Source organism: Dreissena polymorpha, chromosome 8 (assembly GCF_020536995.1).
Source record: "Dreissena polymorpha isolate Duluth1 chromosome 8, UMN_Dpol_1.0, whole genome shotgun sequence".
NCBI classification, from domain to species: Eukaryota; Metazoa; Mollusca; class Bivalvia; order Myida; family Dreissenidae; genus Dreissena; species Dreissena polymorpha.
The window spans coordinates 77,990,841-78,012,684 of NC_068362.1; the positions used below are offsets into that span (position 1 = coordinate 77,990,841).

At 32.4% G+C, this 21,844-nt stretch overlaps 1 protein-coding gene and 1 long non-coding RNA gene across 3 annotated transcripts in view; both read left to right on the top strand.

Moving 5' to 3' along the window:
• LOC127840655 (uncharacterized) overlaps positions 1-21,844 on the top strand; it is a 74,792-nt gene that overhangs the window by 2,388 nt on the left and 50,560 nt on the right. Inside the window, exons 6-7 of the mRNA XM_052369068.1 lie at positions 938-1,103; positions 1,383-1,554. Of these exons, the coding sequence (XP_052225028.1) occupies positions 938-1,103; positions 1,383-1,554 (338 nt within the window). The remainder of the gene's footprint in view (positions 1-937; positions 1,104-1,382; positions 1,555-21,844) is intronic.
• On the top strand, positions 17,142-21,306 carry LOC127841898 (uncharacterized). 2 transcript variants are annotated; one of them, XR_008031398.1, is made up of 7 exons: positions 17,142-17,303; positions 17,655-17,736; positions 17,974-18,039; positions 18,215-18,452; positions 19,089-19,165; positions 20,310-20,423; positions 21,267-21,306. It is a non-coding gene; the product is annotated as an uncharacterized LOC127841898 (long non-coding RNA). The 2 variants fall into 2 exon arrangements; XR_008031397.1 differs by lacking the exons at positions 20,310-20,423; positions 21,267-21,306 and adding exons at positions 18,662-18,806; positions 19,701-20,283 and having other exon boundaries at positions 17,143-17,303.

The following is a 21,844-nucleotide window of genomic DNA, read 5'->3' on the forward strand; positions in this document are numbered from 1 at the left end:
ATTGCTGAGAACATTTAAAAAAATGACCTTAATAGCACTTGACTATTTTTCGGCGATGAATAATTTTCATGTTCTGTTAGAACCTAACATAATGAATCAAATACAAATTTGAGCTTGACTTGAGATTCTATTGTATAAACAGAATTATAGTTTCTCCAAAATCTTGCCGTTACATTTTTATTGGAAACATTTACATAATTGATACATTTTCAGCTTATCATTTATTTTAATTAGAATGTTCTTTTGAACGAAAACATTTATCCGACTGTGTATACCACAAAATTATTCGAAAAATGCTCGTCCGCTATAGATATGTGTCTGATACATTCAATCAAACCCCTAAAATATGTCTACAATATGAATATTTGAATTAGTTAAGCAGAACAAAACACAGGCAGTTTGCTTGATACAACCTTCATGTACTTACTAATTACAACATGGTCCATCATTCTACTTCATTGCAGGTCAGAGTTACTCCTGGGCTTGGTCTTAATTGAATAACTAGTTGAAACTATTCAATGCATAATTGAATTCAAACAAAAACATCGTGGTCGCATAATCCAATCTATTAAATGAGCACACATGTACAAAACAATCGAGATGTCATTACTTTGTATCATTGACTACTGCCTACTGGTTATTATCTAGTAACTATTTGTTTGCGTACATTCTTACGTATCTCTCTCACTGTGTGTGTGTGTGTGTGGTGGGAAGGGGTGGGCGTGTATTTTGAAGTTTATGAGGTCCATACGCGCCTGAGGCTGCATTATGTGTAGAACTGTATTGTCCCAGCATTTCAACCTAATTTACAAAGTAGACTCACACAATTCTGGACATTGCAATAAGATAATTAAAATAAAATACATTGGAATGAAAGGCATAATTATGTGCACATAAATACATGAGGAAGTTATTATGTTTGCTATATTTTAACCAGAATCCAGGTGGAGGGATTTACTGCCTATGAGATGCCTGGTGATAAAACCTCGTGCATGTATGAGTTCATGAGTTACATGCTATTCAGGAATGCAGACATGAAATACATCATGCGTTTAGCTGCGATGCGTTATGCTTTACAAAACTGTGGGAAATATGTGAACACAGTATGACCCTAAATTCAAAACATTACATTATCTAGCAAAGTTAAGAATGTTTCTAGCCATGTGGATGATGTATATCCGTTGAAAATGTACAATAAACATTTGTTGGACCAAATGAGAGATCACGTAATATTAATATATCTACATATACTAAGACTACTTGGCCTCAAACTGCTCACACAAACAATTCTTCACATCTGATAGATTGGTTTGTTAGGATCTATTTGTGTCATGCGAATTGCAATACATAAAGTCCATTCTTATCAAAATACGTTTTTAAAGTTGACAGGTGAGTTTGAAAAGGCCGTATTCGTCAGCTCCAGAGTTAAAGACGCCAAACTCTTTTTTGAAATGCATGGCATTGAGTTTGAAAAAACTGAGTCGTCATCGATGAAACAGTGTGTCCTTATGTCATTTACTGAACTTGTGCGTGAAATTGCCAATACAGGACAAGGTAATTTTATATTAGAACAGTATCTATATGACTATGTTGAGAATATTTATAAACTGCCTTTTTTGAGCTTGGTCGCATGTTTACCGCCAATATATATTATTTTTAAATGCTTACTATTTATGTGTTCGTTTCCAGGACCGTTTTACGTGGAATTTTTGCGTGGTGCTCTTAACTGCAAAATTAAGCAATTCTTCGATTTCGGATTATACGAACGAACACTTTCGGAAATATCCGGTTGTAATGTAACATTGACAACCAGTTCACCACCTGAACGAGAACTTCATATTTATCGGAAGAAGACGTTTAGGGTTCACGGTGGTCTATCAAACCATTATAAAATAGTACCTCTGCTTAAAAACGAGGATCGCAGTAAAACTGATATTTCATAAATGGTACGATGTACACAAATTAAAGCTATCTGCATCTTTTGCGTATATAACTTATACTTTATTGGACGTTTCTTTTGGTATCAGGGAAGAGCAGAACAGCCAACACAATGTCAATACGTTTGAACATATGTACTTAGTTTTATTGTGTTTGGGGTTTCCTTAAATGGATGTCTATAATGGTCTTTTAATATATAACATGTTTACATGTATTTTATCAACCATATTGTATTATATAATAACGTCAGGGAAATAATTGATACAGATATAGAAAGTAGAAAATTGATTTATGTTTGCCATTTAGTAATTTGACTTTTATTATTACTTTTGAACAATGTTTTTAAATTATAACAATACCTGTGAAGATCAGCCATGTTTTATTAAAATTTAAATGAAAGGTTATAGGATTTATATTAAATTTACATCTTCCATTCACTACTGTAGTGTGTATCAGTTAAATTGATGAGCAAAGTCCATTCGAGAAGCATACCATTTTTCTTTTCTTTTAACACCACTATTTCAAGAAATAGTGAATGACTTTTACGAGTTGCGGAAACATAAGAAATCGATTCCATCGATCGATTACTACGCAAGGTGAAAAGTATGTTGCTTTAATGAACTTTGAGAATTATTTTCAACAATTCATTGATTAAAATTTGTTTGCAAATAACAAACAATTTTACTGAAAGCGTGTTGTAGGATAAAGCCAATCCAGCAAGCCCCGCGTTTACCTTTCATCAACTAGTTGGCTATATTCTAGTACACAAAGACCCTAACCTAATACATGTATTTTCTATTACTGTGTGTCGTAGATAATAAGGGGATTCACTATTATCAACGCGTCATTGATTTTGTTGTTTGTTTAGTTGCATTTTAGTGATGTTATTCTAATCATTAATGATATTATGGAATGTTTTTGAGCTACAATAGACAATATATTATTGTTAGCTGACACATGATGTCGTGTTATGGCCAGAATGAAATGAATCGTTTATTTGAAATGCATTTTCTGAAATAATTATAAGGTATGTCATAATTAAAAGACTTTAAAAATGACTTTTGTTGTATGATTCAAACTGCGATGGGTTCCTTTTATGTTACACTTTTGGCATTTTTTATGTTTCCCGTGTTGAGAAAATTAAATAAAAAATAAATCCACACATTGCCGTTAACCTAAAATCTACGCATACCAGAAAAGATAGCCCATCATATTATGTTCTAGTAGGTTCGTATAAAAATTAAAGGTCGTGTTAACTTTAAGTTTAAACAATCCTTTTGTTTTTCCTACGAAAATTCATTAAGTGGTAGGATAATATTGTTAATTTGTACTCAGCATATTTTAACATAACTTATATTTTTGATTTTGTACATATGGACAAGTTTTTTCGCGAGTGTGATACTTCTTTATCAAAATATCAACCGACTAGCATCTAAAGATCACAATTGCTTCGGTATGGTAGGTATGACACATTTACATATGTATTTGTCATAAGAAATCTCGTTTAAAATCCATAATATATAAACTTGTCACTGTTTTATAACAAAGTCTCAGTGTTTAACAATGCATCTTAAATTAACACAAATACACTTAAATAAAGCGTAAATAAAATGAAAAAATAACTACCGTCTTCACTCGTGATAAAGAAAGCTTGTCATCAATTAACACTTTTCTTACATTCTACCAAATATCTAAGACATGTGACATCAACGTTATACCTGGAGCGAATAAGTATTTCTTTATACATTATGTTGTCTTGTTTGCTATACGAATTGTTAACCAAATTTCCCGTATTTGTCCATTAATTTCGTATAGTGCAACCTTCTTTTCAAGATGGCTTTTCAGAAACTGGGTCGCTATGAAATCATGATGAATTAATTCTCAATGATAATAATAATTATGTTACTATATCGTAACATACATTTTATTTGGTTATTATTTGGTTGACACCATGTGAACTGCTAGGGTAACAAGTAATGCATCAACAACAAAGTACGGTTCAATAGCGCTGTCTTTATGACTTCATAATTCGTGAGTAAAAAGTACTACTCGCAGATTTTTTTTTATTTTTTTTTATTTTTATCAAGTATCTTATTGTCTATTTCGAATTTGTATATGGTATCAAACGGCAACAGTTTTGTCAAGGAAATTTCCATCATGAAATTATGTTCTTTACGTGATAGGTATTCGATATCCAACAATGGTATGTTTAATAGTATGTTGATTGCAAATGTTATGCTTTATTAACTGATTCTCATTACCGTTTATATAATAATGTTTATGCTTTCAGAACGTCTGAAAGGAGACAAATTGTTGTTATTTTGTCTATGTCTATCTCTATAACAACAATAGTATGATAAACAGCGCACAAACATCTCGACCTGTGCGTAAAGGTACACTCTTTACAAAATTGAATGAGGTGTGTTTATTTTAAACTTGCGATTTAAAAAAGCTAGAACCTAATTTTGAAGAATAAGTTGCGTCTAAGATTATGCAATAGCGAACAACTTCAGTGACTTCTTTGTTTGATTAATGCATATGTTCAGTTGTAGTAACCTTAGAGTATAGAGAGCGATCTCGAGAGCTTACAGACTACCATAATGAAGATATATGTGCAGATTTCAATTCGGATAGCATTATCTTTGAAGGAAAAAGTAACTTTACAGCCATTATGATGTATTGAGAATGTCATATATTCATCCTTCTTTAACTAAGTTTACAAATGTAAGACCTTAACGACCTGATTATGGACACTTGTAATGTCGATAAGCAATTCACTATTGATGCTTACCGGTAATCAGAGACATAAAACTCCATAAAAAGCTGAGTTACTATCCATGCACTTAACTTTATACATCACTTGCAGTGAATAGTAGATATCAATTCAATGGACTAAATCTCGAAACGCGTGTCAAACAAAACGACTTGAATAAAGTTTATGCTGCTTTTGTGGAAGAGTTTAAAAAAATACATCAATCACTTTAAACTCGTAAATGCATTTGCCAGGGTAGACACTCTGAGATCACCTTTGCTAAATTTGGTTTTCTTCATAACTGTGTATAAAATAGTTCGTTATGTACTTTGATGTCTATAATAACAAAACATATTGCAATCTCGACGCAGAGTTGTCTTTCCATGCTCTCACATACAATCCCTGCAACCACAAGAAAATCATACCAGATTTAGTAATAATTTTTTTTTTTGGAGGGGGGGGGGGGGGCGGGGGTTAAGTATTATATTATGAAAAGTAGTATCATTTTCTTTAATATTTTGAAAAAAATTAATAAGTTTAAGTTCGTAATAAAAAAAAATACCTAAATTAAAAAGAGTAAAAAATAAAAACGGTAAAATTACGTGGCTCCGCTTTCATCACGTGATTTGTTTTGAAGACAGGGATTTGATACAGTTACACTGGTTCCTGTCAAATCTATGCGCGGAGGTTTAACATATTTGTAATGGATTAAGGGTCCTACGCTAAGTCCGCGATTTAAGCACATTGCCATGTAGAATCTGTACATCTTCATAGTAGAAATTTCAAAACTGACCTTTGTGTATCAACTTTTAATAGATTTTTATAGTAGTATTCAATAATGTTGAGAAACAACCCAATGAAATACATAAGTTAGAAAAGTTGTGTCATATATATATTTGTAAATTGTTAATAGTGCGTCTCACTTGGTGTTGAATAACATCAGCTGAAAAACATATATTGACTCATCAAGATTCGGAAAACTGAAATGTGGATGAGTTAAATTAAGCTGGCAATAAAATGCACGATCCACCGAACCAATATAAATAAAGGTATGAAATAGTTCGATATATAATGGAAGAATTGGTGGCGAACATGCGATTATGAAAAGTGTTTTCTTCCTCAAGTTTGGAAGACGAAAATGACCCGATGTCCCATCACAATTTTTCTGCCCAATTGATTGCATATAATTCCCAAATTAAAGTTTTAGGAATTAGTTTTTTTTATCCACATTTCCTCATTTAAAACAAAACAACGCGATAATCCGTATGACTATAGGTTTACACCCAGACCGTTCCTCTGTCCGTCTTTTTGTCAGTCCGAATCTGTACCGTGCAATAAAACAAAAAATACTCTTGCTAGGTTTTGTCCGCATTATTTCAGTTTTCGCGTCAGACAAAAATTGTGCTATGTGTGCGTTTGACAATTTTTTTGTCTGTCAAATGAATAATCATATAAGACTCTCTTTCATTCTAATCATATTCAAACATTGATTATAAGATGTTCTATGGATTTTTTCGGAAATAATTATATGTATGTTTGCATAAAAAATATATGATCCTAAGTTGATATTTTATAGTGACCACAATTATATCTCTGCAAACAGCAGACCCGTTTGGCTGATCATTAGTCTCGATATTCATTTTATGCTAAATAAACTAATCAAATATTAAAACAGCATATGATGCCTTTTATCTGTGTTTCATAATGTAGAGTAGATGCTTATGTTCTTCCTTTCCTGCTTAATCTTACTTGTCACTAGATAACGTCTTGACAAGAAATTCGTGTAACACGCCCTTGTGATCTTGGCAGCTGATTTATTAAAAAAATATTGTTTCTTGCGTAGTTGCTGAACCTTTTTTTCTTTCTTACTATACTATCGTTCTAAGTTCACACCGGCTTACTTACGTTTTGCGTAGATGTCAACCGGGGTTTAAGAATCACACTGTTATATATTTTGTTACCAAACATAAATCAAATATCAAACTAGTAAACCGATTTTAAATACATTTTAAAAAGTGTGCATTCCATGAAAGGAAAATTACGCCGTAATGAAATCCCATGTACACGAGCTGTCATAAAACATGAAAGGTGAATAATCAAAGTAATATAATAAGCTTAATGCACATATAGTATAATGAATCTGAAAAATTCCCTTTAAATGTGCATGGATGTGACGGATGTTTACTTCATTGCCATATTTTCTGCATTAGTCATGGCTAGGTATCGGATTGTCTGCACATGATGGAGTACCCTAACTCTATAACGATGTGATGCTTTTTCATTGTTGTATTGGACCCATAAAACTAACAGACAATTACTTACAAGCTCACATTAGGCAGTATTGCTTGTCATCTTAAGCCAAATTTCTCTTAAAATATGCACAGTAATACTTTAATCCGTAATAATTTTAAACGACTTATTTCAAAAGCGAGAATTGATTCCGTTGTGTTTACATTTATTTAAACTCAGTCGTCTGATGTCAATGTCCGTAGATTGAACTGGCATTATCCATAACGTACATACTTATATGTTATTTGTCTATTCAGTCTATCATCCAGTTGTAACACTAAGGTAATGTATGTCTTCAGTAAATTATTGTACAATTCCCTCATATTGAATGTCTCCTTAAATCGATCATTTTGTTTATATTAACATCGTCGCTCTCGTGATGACGTCACACGAATGCGTTTGCTGTATTTTATTTCACAAACATTACTACGCTTGCAAGTAAATACAAAGACAAACCAACATGAAGAAAATACAAGTCTTATTGCATTTAAACATCTTAATTCAAATAAAATAATCTTATTGTACCCATATTCCATACATGGTATTTGTCCTCTTCTTTAGAGTTCCACATACAGCTCAAAGTGAAGCAAATAACTGCGCTAGTGTAAAAACGTTGTTTTTTTTCGAAAAAATACTTTCACTTTCTCCCGGTTCTAAGTTAATGTTGAAATAAAACGCGCATAAGCATTGTCTGCGCACATTGCGTAAGGTGACATACACCTGTTAAGTGAAAATACCCCGTCCAAAATCGACGCTAATTATTTCAAATCAGTTAATAGTAAGATACATGCCGAACTTAATTGAACACATGGCGAACGTTTATGTTTATGCAATTCTTATGAAATTGTATGTAATTATGTCGTCAAAAAGACTGATCGAAAGAACAGAAACTTATTAAATTATAATAGAAGTAATAACAAAGTTAAATTACTGTTTACGTTTATGTTCATGTTTAATCAATTCGAACCACATAATTTTTGATCGATCAGACTATAATGATATAGTCCAAACCATCAATTTTGAACAAGACGTAATGTCATAGTACTACATGAGCTAGAAGGATTCCATCGAATAGAATGAGTCAGATTTTGTAAAATTGGTAAAACAAAACTGATTTGTTTCAAGCTGTGCGTGAGGCGATGATCATATTACTAATCCTGACCGCAACCACTTGTACGGCGGAACGACCATTTAGCACGCTGAGACGAGTCAATACATGGCTAAGATCCCCCTTGTCCGACAACAGGCTCTCGGGATTATGTATATTGAGTGTTCACAAAGATCGGATCAACACCGATAAGAATTCAGTTTGATTTGTAGCTGCAATGAAAATATAATCCCTTACATACTGCTGCGACGATTGATTGCAGTTCACCAACAAATCGATGTCGATGGTTCTCAATTTTATTGGAAACTAATTTTACAAGCCTCATCATCCAGTATTTAAAGGAATTGAATACGTCATAATTCATCAATAACCAATATTACAACATTTGTAATGTTTTCTAGAAACTGCATAATGACAAAGGTAACTTCATAAAATTCCATGGAAGAACATTCCCCACTATAAGCATCTGAAGTAGATAAAAAATCATCTTCGAGGAAATTACTAGTACACAGGTCCCGTCCTGAAACGGGGCCGTCCGATTCCTATCACGACCTACCAATCACATGATTTATTGTGAGTAATTTCATAAGAGAAATGTCAATGTCATCAATAGAGAGAGAAAAACGTACAATCAACTCCAATACATTCAATTTATCGAATTCATATCCTGACTCGTAACTTTCCAGATATACTTCTTTAAGCACCATCATTCTGGCCTTATTCTAACAATTGTCTACGCCGACCCTCTCTTGACTCCCCACTTGGTATAATTTCTGCTCATTGTTAAAGGTGTTTTTAATAATTGTTTACATGGATCTTATCAACAAACTCGTACACGTCATATACTTTATCGAATTATTTACTTGTATTTGAATGATATAATGGAGGATATAAAGTACTCCCAAAAACATTGAAATTTATTTATGGAATATCTTCATAAATACTGGTACCTTATTATATCTTATGCCTACTACTCTGTTAATTTTACAACCGTTAAACTAAACATGAAATATGTTTTGGTTTAAATAAATAAGCAATTTAATTTTGACATTTTTTGGTTTTTCAATAATATAATGTTCGTTATCAACCTTTCCTTAAATCATCGAGTCCGGCTTATAAAGAGAATTTTAGCGATTAATGATTTAGCGAGGTTCGGCCTCATATAACTTTCTGGACGAACTTTAATCAACCGACAGTGGCCTTAACTTTCAATTTAAAATGTGAAGTTCGTTTTTGGTTTGCTGTCATTGTTCTTCTCTACTCTTTGAATAAATAAACTTTCATCTTAAGTTAAACTATAAATATTAGTTCTTGAATGTTTTAAAGATTTTCTTTAATTAAACATAGTTACCTTTTTCGACCTCACATAACCCCTTTTCAAATTCAGCCAAGATATCATTTGGAAAACTGTTATGATAAATGTTCATGAAGATCAGACAATACATGTGGCCACTAGATTGTTAACAAAGAACGGCAGAAAAAATGCTATAACACAAGAAGACCATGAGTACTAGTGCTCAGGTGAGGTAGAAAACAACAATCGCTATTAATTACGTGTAAAATGTGATTATAAAACGAGATCTTTTTTTATGTGCTTTTGAATAGTGCGTTCATGTTCCTTATAAACATATTAAATTTACATAGAAAATGGGTTGATATTAAGGTACTGGACCTCTAATACGACATTTTGATGTTGTGTTCTTTCTTTGCGTATTTCTTACTATTATGGTATTTTGCATCCTGAATCAAATTTTAAAAACAATTAGCTGCACAATAGTGTATTTGTGTGTGTATAAGTTTAAGTTGTCAACCCCAAAATATTGTGTTGTCCATTTTTCATTGACAATCTTAAAAAGTTCACTCTTATAAATATTAATATTAGTTAAACAACATTTTATCAGTACAAACGACGGAACACGTGACAAAGGAAAAAAGATTATTCATAAATAATTAACGAAGCACACATTATCATGCAAGTTCAAAGGAAAATTAAATTATCAATCAAAGATCCGTGCTACCCAAAGGCCATCATACAGTCATTACCCGGGTCGCTTGAATTTTGAAATCAAGAGTGCCCAGGGCGCTTAAAATGTTCCGATAAGTGTATTTTTCTCAACTGCAACTGGCCATTCTTGGGATTATGCAAAGTTGGATGTCTATTTCATTAAATCTTTAAAATAGTATCATAATGCTATTCCAAAAGTCTCTTGATACTTCAGCAAACTTGCGAACGTTTTTTTGTACGTGAAATTCTTTACCACATTTATTATCATAATTTTCTAAAATTTCCTAAAAAAATAAAAAGTTGTTATTATCTGGTACTGGATAGTGGCTGAAAAAGTATAAAGTTTGCGGTTGATACGGATGTTTTCGATAATCGATCGAATCGGGTTTATTTGTATTTATGCGGGAAAGGCTAAAACAAAGTAAAAACTGATTGTTAGCGATCTCTTTAATGTTTTTATTTCTTTAAGAGTCATAACGCACCCATTGCAAATAAACCCGCAATCGCCCCGGGCGCATGAAAAAAATGTTGAAAGCGAGCATTAAATAAACGTTTTAACAATTTAACAACTTCTACTAATCAAAATTTTATCTGATATCACATATTTTCACATATTTAGTGCGATGTTTTAGTATAATCCGTTCATAAATATTTTTGGGCACCTTTGGGGCCCCTAAGTTTTTTCACATTTGGTTCGGACTAATTGACGAAAGCACTTGGATTTTTAGTTCCTCGAAATGAACTTTACATTCGTGTCGTTGTATTCAGAAATGCGACGACTTAAGTCATTCTTTTTTGCTAGACGATCATCGAATGATCTGGGGTGTTATATAACTTGACAGAAATGTGCAATGGTAAAGCAACATAATTTGTGCACAAATTCTTAAAACGGCAGAACAAGTCATACGTCATGTGAACGCATAAAAACATAGCTTCACTTGCAATATTTCTGCATGCTTGACGCAGGACGCAGTGTTTTAAAATCACGGATAGTAATAATATAAGATATACATGTTTTATCCTAAACAAAACAGTTCATGAGTTTAATTGTCGGTTTTTAACAATTTTGCAACGTTTGGAATAAGCATCAACATCTTCCATAATCTGTCAGGTCTCATTTTCCTTATGGACAGCGATGTCTTTGAAAAGATAACACCATATTTTCGTTGAAGTCGTTATTTGATGAGTAATAATGTTCAGGTTGGTTCACAAGTACTTCAATAAGCTTCAGTCTAAGAAAATTATGCATAATACCATTTTTTTCAATAATTTTAACCATATTATTCACTACACACAACAAAGATCCTGCATAAAAAAATCACCAACATTATTTAAATATCTACTACATTTCCATGAAGCCTGTCTGTTAGTTTCTGCTGAGGAGATCGTGGGTTCTTTTTGAATAGATAATGTCGCGCGAATCTCCTTATTCTTTAGTTGGGGTTACTTATAGCTGTAACATTTATTGTTGACAGCACGTTATAAACCCACCCTCCATTGACCCCAAATGTTGTCGATCTTTGTTAAAAAAATAATAAATATGTATGGATTTTAATTGGATAACCACTATAAATTACGTATCAGATCACACAAGAAGTGCACATTGGCTTGTCATTTTCAGAAAAGTTTTTGAGAAATAAGATACGTGTTTTAATTGTTTGAGGAAATACATCACATCAGTTGATCATACAAAATAAAACAAATTGTCATTGAGTTCCACGTATTTACTTCACAACTATTAAATCCAACTTTTTCATTTCATGTTAGCTTATCTTGTGTGCAGATATTTGCCTGATTGTAAAGTAAAAACAACTGTCAGGGTGCACTTTTCCATTAAGATCTTCTTCACTCCAATTAAGAATGTTTATATATAAGTTAACAGTACAATGCTGTCATGTAATGATAAGAATACTAGCAACTACTTGTGTTGTTCATTTTTAAAATAATGAAATGCACTTTGAAGATAAAGGCTCAAACTAATACACATGTTAAAATGTACTATAATTTAATAGATCTATTAAAACAGGATTATTAATATATTAATACAATAATATAAGTATTATTATTTACTTTAGCAATTTGCAATCTTAAATTATTAAATGTAAACTAGTATTACATTAATAAATTTGACATTTGATATCTACTTACGGCATTATTCATGCACTAGAATAACAAATGACCCACATGATATATCGTATCTTATTTTCTAAAAGCTAATCAATTTATATCCTCACTGTTTCATACCTGTTTTGTGTATACATATTCTTATCACGACTTGTGATACTTGACATATGCTGTTGAAATTAATATATAATTCATATATAAATTGTGCTATAATGCTGTTGAATGTGTATGCTGTTGAATTGTATATTGTTCTATTATGCTGTTGAATTTTTATCAAGTCTCATAAATAATCTGTATAATACACATAAGTAATTTACAATGAAATCATTTTCATTTACTTTTGACGCGTCCTTAGCTGTCGTAGTCGTGATTCTTTCACAATTAATTGTTGGCTATGAAAGTGTATATATATTTATATCAATTTGTTGTTTGAAGTAATATCTTATTCATTTATCGTGTGTCTGACATAACCACCATGTTTATTATATGAACTTATATGCTTGATGAACTTCTTCTTAATGAAGATTTATCTTTTTTTCTTTTTTTTTAACAGTCACATATTCATTCTGTTTTTCTCTACATGGAACCGATAAGTTGACCATATTGAATCCCCCGAGAGTTTGCATGAACCTCCTCTGTTCGACTCTGTTTGGCATGACAGCTACTTACATGTTTATTTTGTTTCTCCTTCGTATATCATGAGTAAAAGCCAGACAAGAGTAGCTGTCATGTCCAACTTACGCATCAATTACTTTTCACCGCTAGCAATCACGTTTTGTTACCTTATTGTTATCTTTGATATGCCCGTATTTTTTTTAATATTTGGCTGTTAATATTGAAGCCACGTCCGAGTGTAATCTGATAATACAAACCCATAAACGTCCAGTCACAAAGTAATGCAAAATATCATTCTTTTTTCTATTGATCAAAACAGTCTTTTTGTCAACACTTTGTCCTTGGCTATACTGTCTTCTACTTAGTATATCCGGCGATATCCACCCTAACTCCGGACAATCAGCTAGTGATTCCTCATCATCACTAGAATCCCATACTGACGTATCGCTAGATATGTCCAATTTTCTCAACTATTCTCACAATATGTCGATTATTCAGTATAATGTTCACAGTCTTCTTCATAAACTGGATTTGCTAACTGCAGAATTAACATCATTCGATATCATTACTTGCTCAGAAGTGTGGCTATCAGAATCCATCAGTAACGAACAGTTGTTTATACCAGGTTTGAGCCTACCCGTCCGTCGTGATCGAACTCATAATCCAAACGGCGTAATATGTCAAGGATGGTATTAATTTTACTCGAACACCAGATCTAGAAATAACAAACCTTGAAGCAATTTGGTTGGAGGTTCGCCCTCATTCGAATAAACGAATTCTAATCGGTACTTTTTACAGACCACCAAATTCAGATAACAATTATTAAAGCAAAATTGAAATCTCATTTGGGCTGTTTAAAGATACAGGCATCAATCACATTATAGTCCTGGTTGACTTTAACCTAAACACCCAACTTGATCAAGCTGAACGTAAAATCGCCTCATTTCGCAGCAGTTTGCACTCGACCAGTGTTTACAGGATCCCACCCACTTTACTGAAACATCGTTCTCTATTATTGATCTAATATTTGTTTCACACAAAGAGTCTGTCTTTTCCTCTGGGGTAGGTGAACCATTCCTTGATCAAATTATAAGATATCATTGTCCCATATTCGTTATTCTTAAATTCAAAAGGCCATCGTATCTATGTTATAAACTTAAAATTTGGAAATACGACACGGGGAACTACGACTCCTTTAGAAGCAACTTATCAAATATTGAAATACCGTACATAATGACAATCTTGATATTTTTACTAAAAATCTTACAAACGTTTAACTTGATACAGAAGCTTATTGTATACCAAACAAAGACGTCACCGTCCGCCCAGCCGAACCGCCATGGCTCTCATCGGAAATCTCATTAAACATACGAAAACGAGCTTATAGGAAAGCTAAAGCAACACATTCCAATCAAGCTGGACTAAGTTTCGTGTACATTGTAATGATGTAGTTTCCCTTGTCCGCTTCGCCAAATCAAATTATTACGACTCTCTTGCATGCAAACTTAAATCCAACAATTACTCCTCGCGTAATTGGTGGAAAGTCCTGATATCTTTTCTTACAGTCAACGTTAGTAAAACATTACTCCCACTCGTCAACTGCAATGATGAACTGGTTTTTGACGAACTTCAAAAAGCTGAAGTACTTAATGATTTATTCGCTCAACAGACATATATAGATGAGTCTGATCAAGTTCTACCGGAGTTAGCCTTCATTGTAAATCAACAGTCACTTTCGTCTATAGTTATAACCGCTTGCGAAGTAAAGGACGCTCTTATGAATCTGTCTATGGGTAAAGCTTGTGGCCCTTACGGTATAAATAACAGAGTACTACTAGAGGGATCTAATGAACTAAGTCAATCACTCTGTGATCTTTTAAATATGTCTTTGTCGTGGTCAACAGTACCATATGATTGGAAAATTTCAAAACGTTTGCGCAATATTCAAAAAAGGGGATGTTTCTATTTTCTCAAATTATCGTCCGATTCACTCTTAAATACAATGGTAAAAGTACTACAAAGGATTATCTTTAAACATGTTTATAACTTCTTTCGAGATTCTAATTTTTTCACAAAATTTCAGTCTGGATTTATGCCAGGTGACTCGACTGTCAACCAGCTCACGTATCTTTACAATACGTTTTGTAGACACTAGATAATGGTTTGAAAGTCAGGGTTGTGTTCTTCGACATAAGAAAAACCTTTGACAAAGTCTGGCATCGTGGCCTTTTATTGAAACCGAAACATGCCGGTATTAAAGATCACCTTCCGAACTGGTTTTCTAACTATCTCTTCCAAAGGCATCAAAGGGTAGTAGTTCCCGGGGTCTCATCTTCCCAAACGGAAACAAGGCTGGAGTTCCTAATTCTGCAGCCGCCGTTTTAAAAAGCGATGAAGACAAAATTGCAAGATGGGCCGATACATAATTAGTAAAATTAAAACCGCTGAAGTCGGAATCACTTAGTATATCGCGTAAGAGGGACAAACCACATAATTTGCCTATCCATATGTATGATACTCCAATTCCCTCAGTGAATAGTCACACACATTTAGGCGTTATTCTGTCAAACGATGGAAGCTGGTATCAACAAATTGAGTATATTAAATTAAAGGCCTGGCCACGTGTCAACATTTTAAAAAAGCTCCGCTTCCGCATTGATCAAAGATCTCTTGAAATATGTAACTTCACGTTTATTCGGCCAATTCTTGAATATGCCGATGTTGTATGGGATAATTGTACGATGTATGAAAAAATGAGTTAGACAAAATTCTAACTGAAGCTGCGTGCATTGTTTCCGGCTGTACCAGACTCGTGTCCTCAAGGTTACTTTTAACGAAGTTTGCTGGGAAACTCGTGGCACAGGAAGGTCAAAACACAAACTCAAAATGGTCCAAGGTCTTAGTCCAGAAAATTTGTCCTCACCGTCCCCACAATTAGTTGGCGAGCGATCTACAAGATCGTTACGTAATTCACCCCACTTAGATGGTGCTTGGTCTAGGACTTCTTTGTACCAAAATGCCATCTTGCCCTCAACAATTTCTGCTTGGAATTCACTTCCAGACGAAGCGAAGCTTGTTGATTACATATCTGATTTTAAAATTGCCATTGATAATAACAAACCTCGTAAAAATCCATTGTTTTATCATGGTAAGCAAAGACAATAAGTATTGCACACACGTCTAAGAACTAACCGTAGTTCTCTTAATAAACATTTATATGATAGAAATCTAGTTTCATCGACGCTTTGTCAATGCGGAAAAAATAGAAGACACTACTCACTTTTCCCTGATATGTCGTTTACATGCAAATTTAATATTAGTTTTAGTGGGAACTATAGAACAATACACGGACATATCATTGCGCACATTATTGTAAGGCGATGATAATCTTTCCCTTATAGATAATTTAGCTGTGTTTGATGTAGTCCATAGTTTCATCGAAGGCCCAAGAAGGTTCAGAATGGTATAGCTATCGGTTCTCTATTTTTTAACATTTTCTTTTCTTAACAATTATTTCTTTGATTCTACTATGTTTTCTTAAATACACTGTTTGAACATTTAAAAAAAACAATGTTGATTCCAATGATACTCACATACTTGTTTAACATCGAATCATTATTCATTTTTTTTAGTTGTAAATGCAAATTACCGTCACTATGTTTGTTAATATATAAATAGGGAAAGGAACCCTACTAGCTTTGCTACCGATCCAATCCTATAAACTTAAGATGTGTGTAACATATCTTGCTAATACATTCTAGATAAATATATTTAAACCTATAATGTATAAATTGTGTAATAATCACAAACAATGCATCATCCAACAACTGCAATACCTGGACTGCAGTTGGGTTCAAATGTGTCAATATGTCGGGCTCAATACGCGTTCAAAGACGCTTGTTTGCTTGTGCTCATTTTTCTAATTTTTATATTGTATGTATTTTTTCAACACTTGTTAATATAAGAAAGAAATACAGAACCAATATTACTACAATAAACCATCTGTTATTAAGAATTTACAATTGCTACCATCAACAAAAAGGTCTGAACTAATAAAACTGTGTTTATTTGTTAAAGAATCGTTGGTTATAAGATCGAATTTGTAAAATCGTATAACGTAATTTACCAATTGCTCATCCACTATACTTTAATATACATTTGTTTTGTATATATTCATGTTTGTTGACAATTATTTTCCTGTGTTATGTACATGTTGACTTATATCAATACCAACGACACGTGATGTTGAAGTAAACATTGTACATGTAAAATGAAATGTCTCTCTGTCTGCCTCTATCATATCACTGACCCAACCTTGGGTTGATAAACTTGTGATTACGTTTAGTTACATGTGCATGGTTTCATTTCATCGTTAGTTAGTTAATTGACTTGAGATCTGAAGCATAACGTCAAATGTGATATTCAATTACAGTACTTCAGTGAAGGCTACATAAAGGAGTTTACACTATCTGGTAAATATTAGCAACGGTTATTTGATTTCTGATTAAAATCATTAACACATGTACCATACATGGAAATCGAAAGTTAACATTTTATACTTCTGTTCATTTTTAAAATGTCCTTAAAGGTGGTATAGTATAATGATACACCGTATTTATAAATTGAATGCCTTCTTTACGTTAACAAATGGTTATCTTTTTAAAATGATTTAACTTTTGTTTCATACGTCATGATGTCCTACTTTGTGATTCACAAATTCAGATTGTTGTCGCGTGAATTCACATTTTATTTATGTAATTTAAATCGTTGTATTTGACAATCATTCAGTCATGTTTATCATTAAAAACTGCCCGGATGAATAGCTGGCAGATGTGAAAATAAGCGATTTGTTTACAAAAAAAGTGATCCGACGTGATCCGACGTACGATCCCCTCCAGCAATCGAGTAAGTAAAAGCTGTTATATTGTATTTAATTATTATATATTTTTTTAGCTTTAGGCGGAGTTGGATGAAATGCGTATTTTCTTGTTCTTTGCTTAATAAGGGAGAATGATCTATAACAGCTAGTGCCGTATAACTCTATTAACTGAACAAGCCTACCATGGCTTATCCCAACACATACTAATCAATTTTGTATCTACACGTTGAGAAACTTAACTGGAAATGTATTTGTCTTTGTAGGAAAGAATGAGGGCGATCGTTTCGACGTGGAAATATTTAATCATAATAAGCAATGCATTTATTTTGGTGAGTTTATGTAATTGAGCATTTTTATATGATGTGTATTTTAGTAACAATAATTTTATAGAAATATTTAAGTATTATACATGTATATGAAGTGTTTTTGCAATTTAGAAATTGCAATTAAAGAAAAAATAGATATTAATACTCATCAGTAACTTTGGTTATTCATATCTTAAAGGGTATGGTTCATCAATCGACAACATACGAGCTAAAAGAGAGCGCTTACTGTGAATGGTATTGTTCAAAAGAACAACAACAATGGGACGGCTCATGTCATGTATATGGGTCCTGTCGGTGGTATTGTCAGGTGAAACGCAAAGACTGCACCCCGGGTACACGATATCATTGTGCCAGAGATTTGCATAACAAGGACTTATTTATTGAAACGTGCGCACCTGAAATATTTTGTTTGGCAGGTATGCGCAATATACTCATCATCTGATTACAATGATTGTAGACCATGATAATATGAAGAAAATATAGCGATAAGTATTGTGAAGTAACATGATTATAGCAAAATTTTTAATCCGACTTGCTATTTGCACATTCAAAAATGTTCAAGATTTGTTTTAAGAGAAGACAACGTTAAATATATATTTTTTATCTTTGTATGATATTTGTATAGGAGAAGAACCTCAAATATCTTTACAACAGAGTGGCAAAGCCTCTGTGCATTGCAAACCATGTTACCGACGAAACATGTTCAATGGTCGCCATAACACATCATCGGCGGTTTTTAGTGAATGTTCTACTTTTAAAACAAACTTCAGGTCGTAACAGTATTTATATATTTTTTCCAAAATATTTTAGGCACTTCATGCTTTTTTTTTACTCCACATAAATATAAACTTATAAACACCTACAAATGATTAAAAAATCTGCAATAATCAATGTACATAATGCTCATGTTGCCGGTAATTAAGTAGTTAGTGTCACACGATGGCATGTATTAATAATTTATAAATAAACTTGATTATCAATATTAGATGTAATTCCCTATTAATGAGTGCTGTTGATATTTTCATTCGATGAAGCTTTGTTCTTTGTTATAGTCCTGACCCTGCAGTCGCGTCTGTATATACAACTGTTACAACTGTTGTTGAAGACAAGGCAACAAATTTGTTTATCGGTATATGTACATTCATCTATGTAAACTCAAGTAAAACAAAACTCTGTCTGTATATCTACGATATTATGAATATTATGAATAGAACATAAATGCCATGAATTATGTTCAAAAAAGTGTTGGTTGTGTATGTTAATATCGTACGCATATACAACCTTTTTATTTCAATTTTATTGTATCTGACACTATTTGTCATTTCATACATTCTTTATACTTTGTGTTACGGTCCTAAGGCACAATTATGAATAAGGGGTCTTCTGGTAATTTTTTCGTATATAAGCATTCTTTGTAAATTTTCGTCTTTTCATCATAAAAGCATTGGCACTAATATTTCATTTACTGTATTGAAATTTGAATGTAAGAATATTTTTTTACAAATATTATTCACGTTTCGTTAAAGGCGAATGCCAATTTACCGAGTGCAGAACTTTTGTTTATTAGATAACCTTTTGCTGATTTACAACGCGATGAATCCATGAGTTTATCAAACAATAAAAGAAAATAGTATGATACATGTTTTCAAATATGCTTTTTTCAGAATGCAAAACAATGTGTACAGTTTACGGAACATTCTAAAATGTAATGTCGTTTCATACCTCGACTTGATTTCAACAACAAACGTCATGAGATGATGATGTTATGACTGATTTGCAAACGATTAAATATGATAAACATATTGAAGACAATAATATGCCTCTATTTTAGTTAAATTAAACGATGATTTCCGAATCGAATTTGAAAGAGTATTTCTTTCGAAATAAAAATAATATAATTTAAGCCGAAATGATTGTAAAACAATTTTATACCTGCACATATTCGGTTTTATAACAAAGTTTATCAGTTTGTACATGTTTTAGTTTACTTAAACAACATAAATCGCACAACATACTTTATATTTTAACTGCCGTTAGTCTATCTCATCATAAATATTCAACATGTATATATCAAATAAAGCGGATAATACAAAAACATGTTATAACAATACATTTTTGTAAATAATATATATCGGCTCGTTAAATTGTGTAGGGGTGATGTGTGCTCGTCTTAATACATATTGAAATGTTACAATGTTTCATAACGTAATTTAATTGTTAAGCTCTATTTCGACGATGTTTTTATTTTGGAATTGACATAATTGTTATTTCAGAAAAACCTCCGAATGAGTCAAGGCCGAATAAACGAATCTTCGAAGTAGTAGTCACAGGAGCATCTTTATTCATTGCAGTCTTTATAGTTTTAGTCTTTGTCAAACAGAAGAAAGGTAATTACATGTTCAACATTTAATATATTCAGATTTAATATGATGTTATCTTGATGCATAAACACTTTTTATGTTAATGATTAAACTTGTACTGTTATCAAAGTAATTCATTTGGCAAAAAATTCTTTGACAGGTAAATGCTAAGGACTATTTTTATGAAGTATAAAATACAACAGTCAGTGTATAAGCATGGATGGCCGAACTGTCTAACTTTTACTCCAGGGGTCAGTGGATCGATCCCAGTTTATGGTTACTTTGTTTTCTTTAAATTTATTCTTGTTTTTGTTTACTGGAGCCCTTTAGATCCAACATTTACATTTATCAATATAAAGCATTTTATGACAAACTTCAATACATGCCAAAATCTGTGAAAAAGTCCCTTTAATACAGGGTAAAAACATACAGTCTTAATATATGTTTAAAAACTAAAGTCTTTATTTTGAACTAAATTTTCGACATTGATCAACAGACAGCCACGCTATTCTTGCGTGTGACTCACAGATAGTGCTGAAAATTTGTTCAAAATCATGGGCCCTTTTTTAGATACTGAAAGATGTAATGTGTTTAAATCTCTGAACTTAAGTTGTCAACGGCATTTGAGGTAGCAAAACGGTTCATGAGCGTAACACATAGTCTCATATAGATAAACATTTGTTATTTCAAAATCTTTCATGCATTATGGAGTTTTCGTCCCAACCATTATCGGGACAGACTGACAGACTGAAAGAGGGACAAACACAAAGGAAACAGTGATTTTCATAAAACCCCTATTTCAATCGGTAGTGGTAGTATTATCAAATACTTTTAGGCTATATGAATCACATATTGTTTTTACTTTGGCAGATAGGAGACGAAAAAAGCAAGAAATTCAGTCATCAATAGTTAACACTCTGTTTTGCCCTTCGTTGCAAAATGACAGATTTCTTCTTTGTAAATAACTAAGTATTTTAAATATTGATATTATAACATACAATTAATAATTTTAACAAATAAATATATTAATTAATCTATCATTCCATATTATATCATATCATTACATATCATATATCATATCAAATCATATTATGTCATCTCATATAATATCATCTCATAATTTGTAACATCCATATGTTAAATTGTTAATTGAAATTATTCGGTTTAATTGTGCTTCCAAAATTGAATAATAATCTTTGTTATTTGCTAACTGTTTTACTGATGCCATTTGGCTTTTTTTCACTACACGCATATTATCATTAATGTGAGTGTTACGTGACTCAGTTATTAAATTGAAAGTTAAGAACAGTCTCTTCTGGAAGAAATGATATTGTATTTCAGTTTGGGACTAAACATGTTTGCGTTTTAATACAGTTTCACAGTCTATGTACGCTACAGCTAACACGCGCACAATCTACTGTAAGGATTTAAATTAATTCATCCGGTTG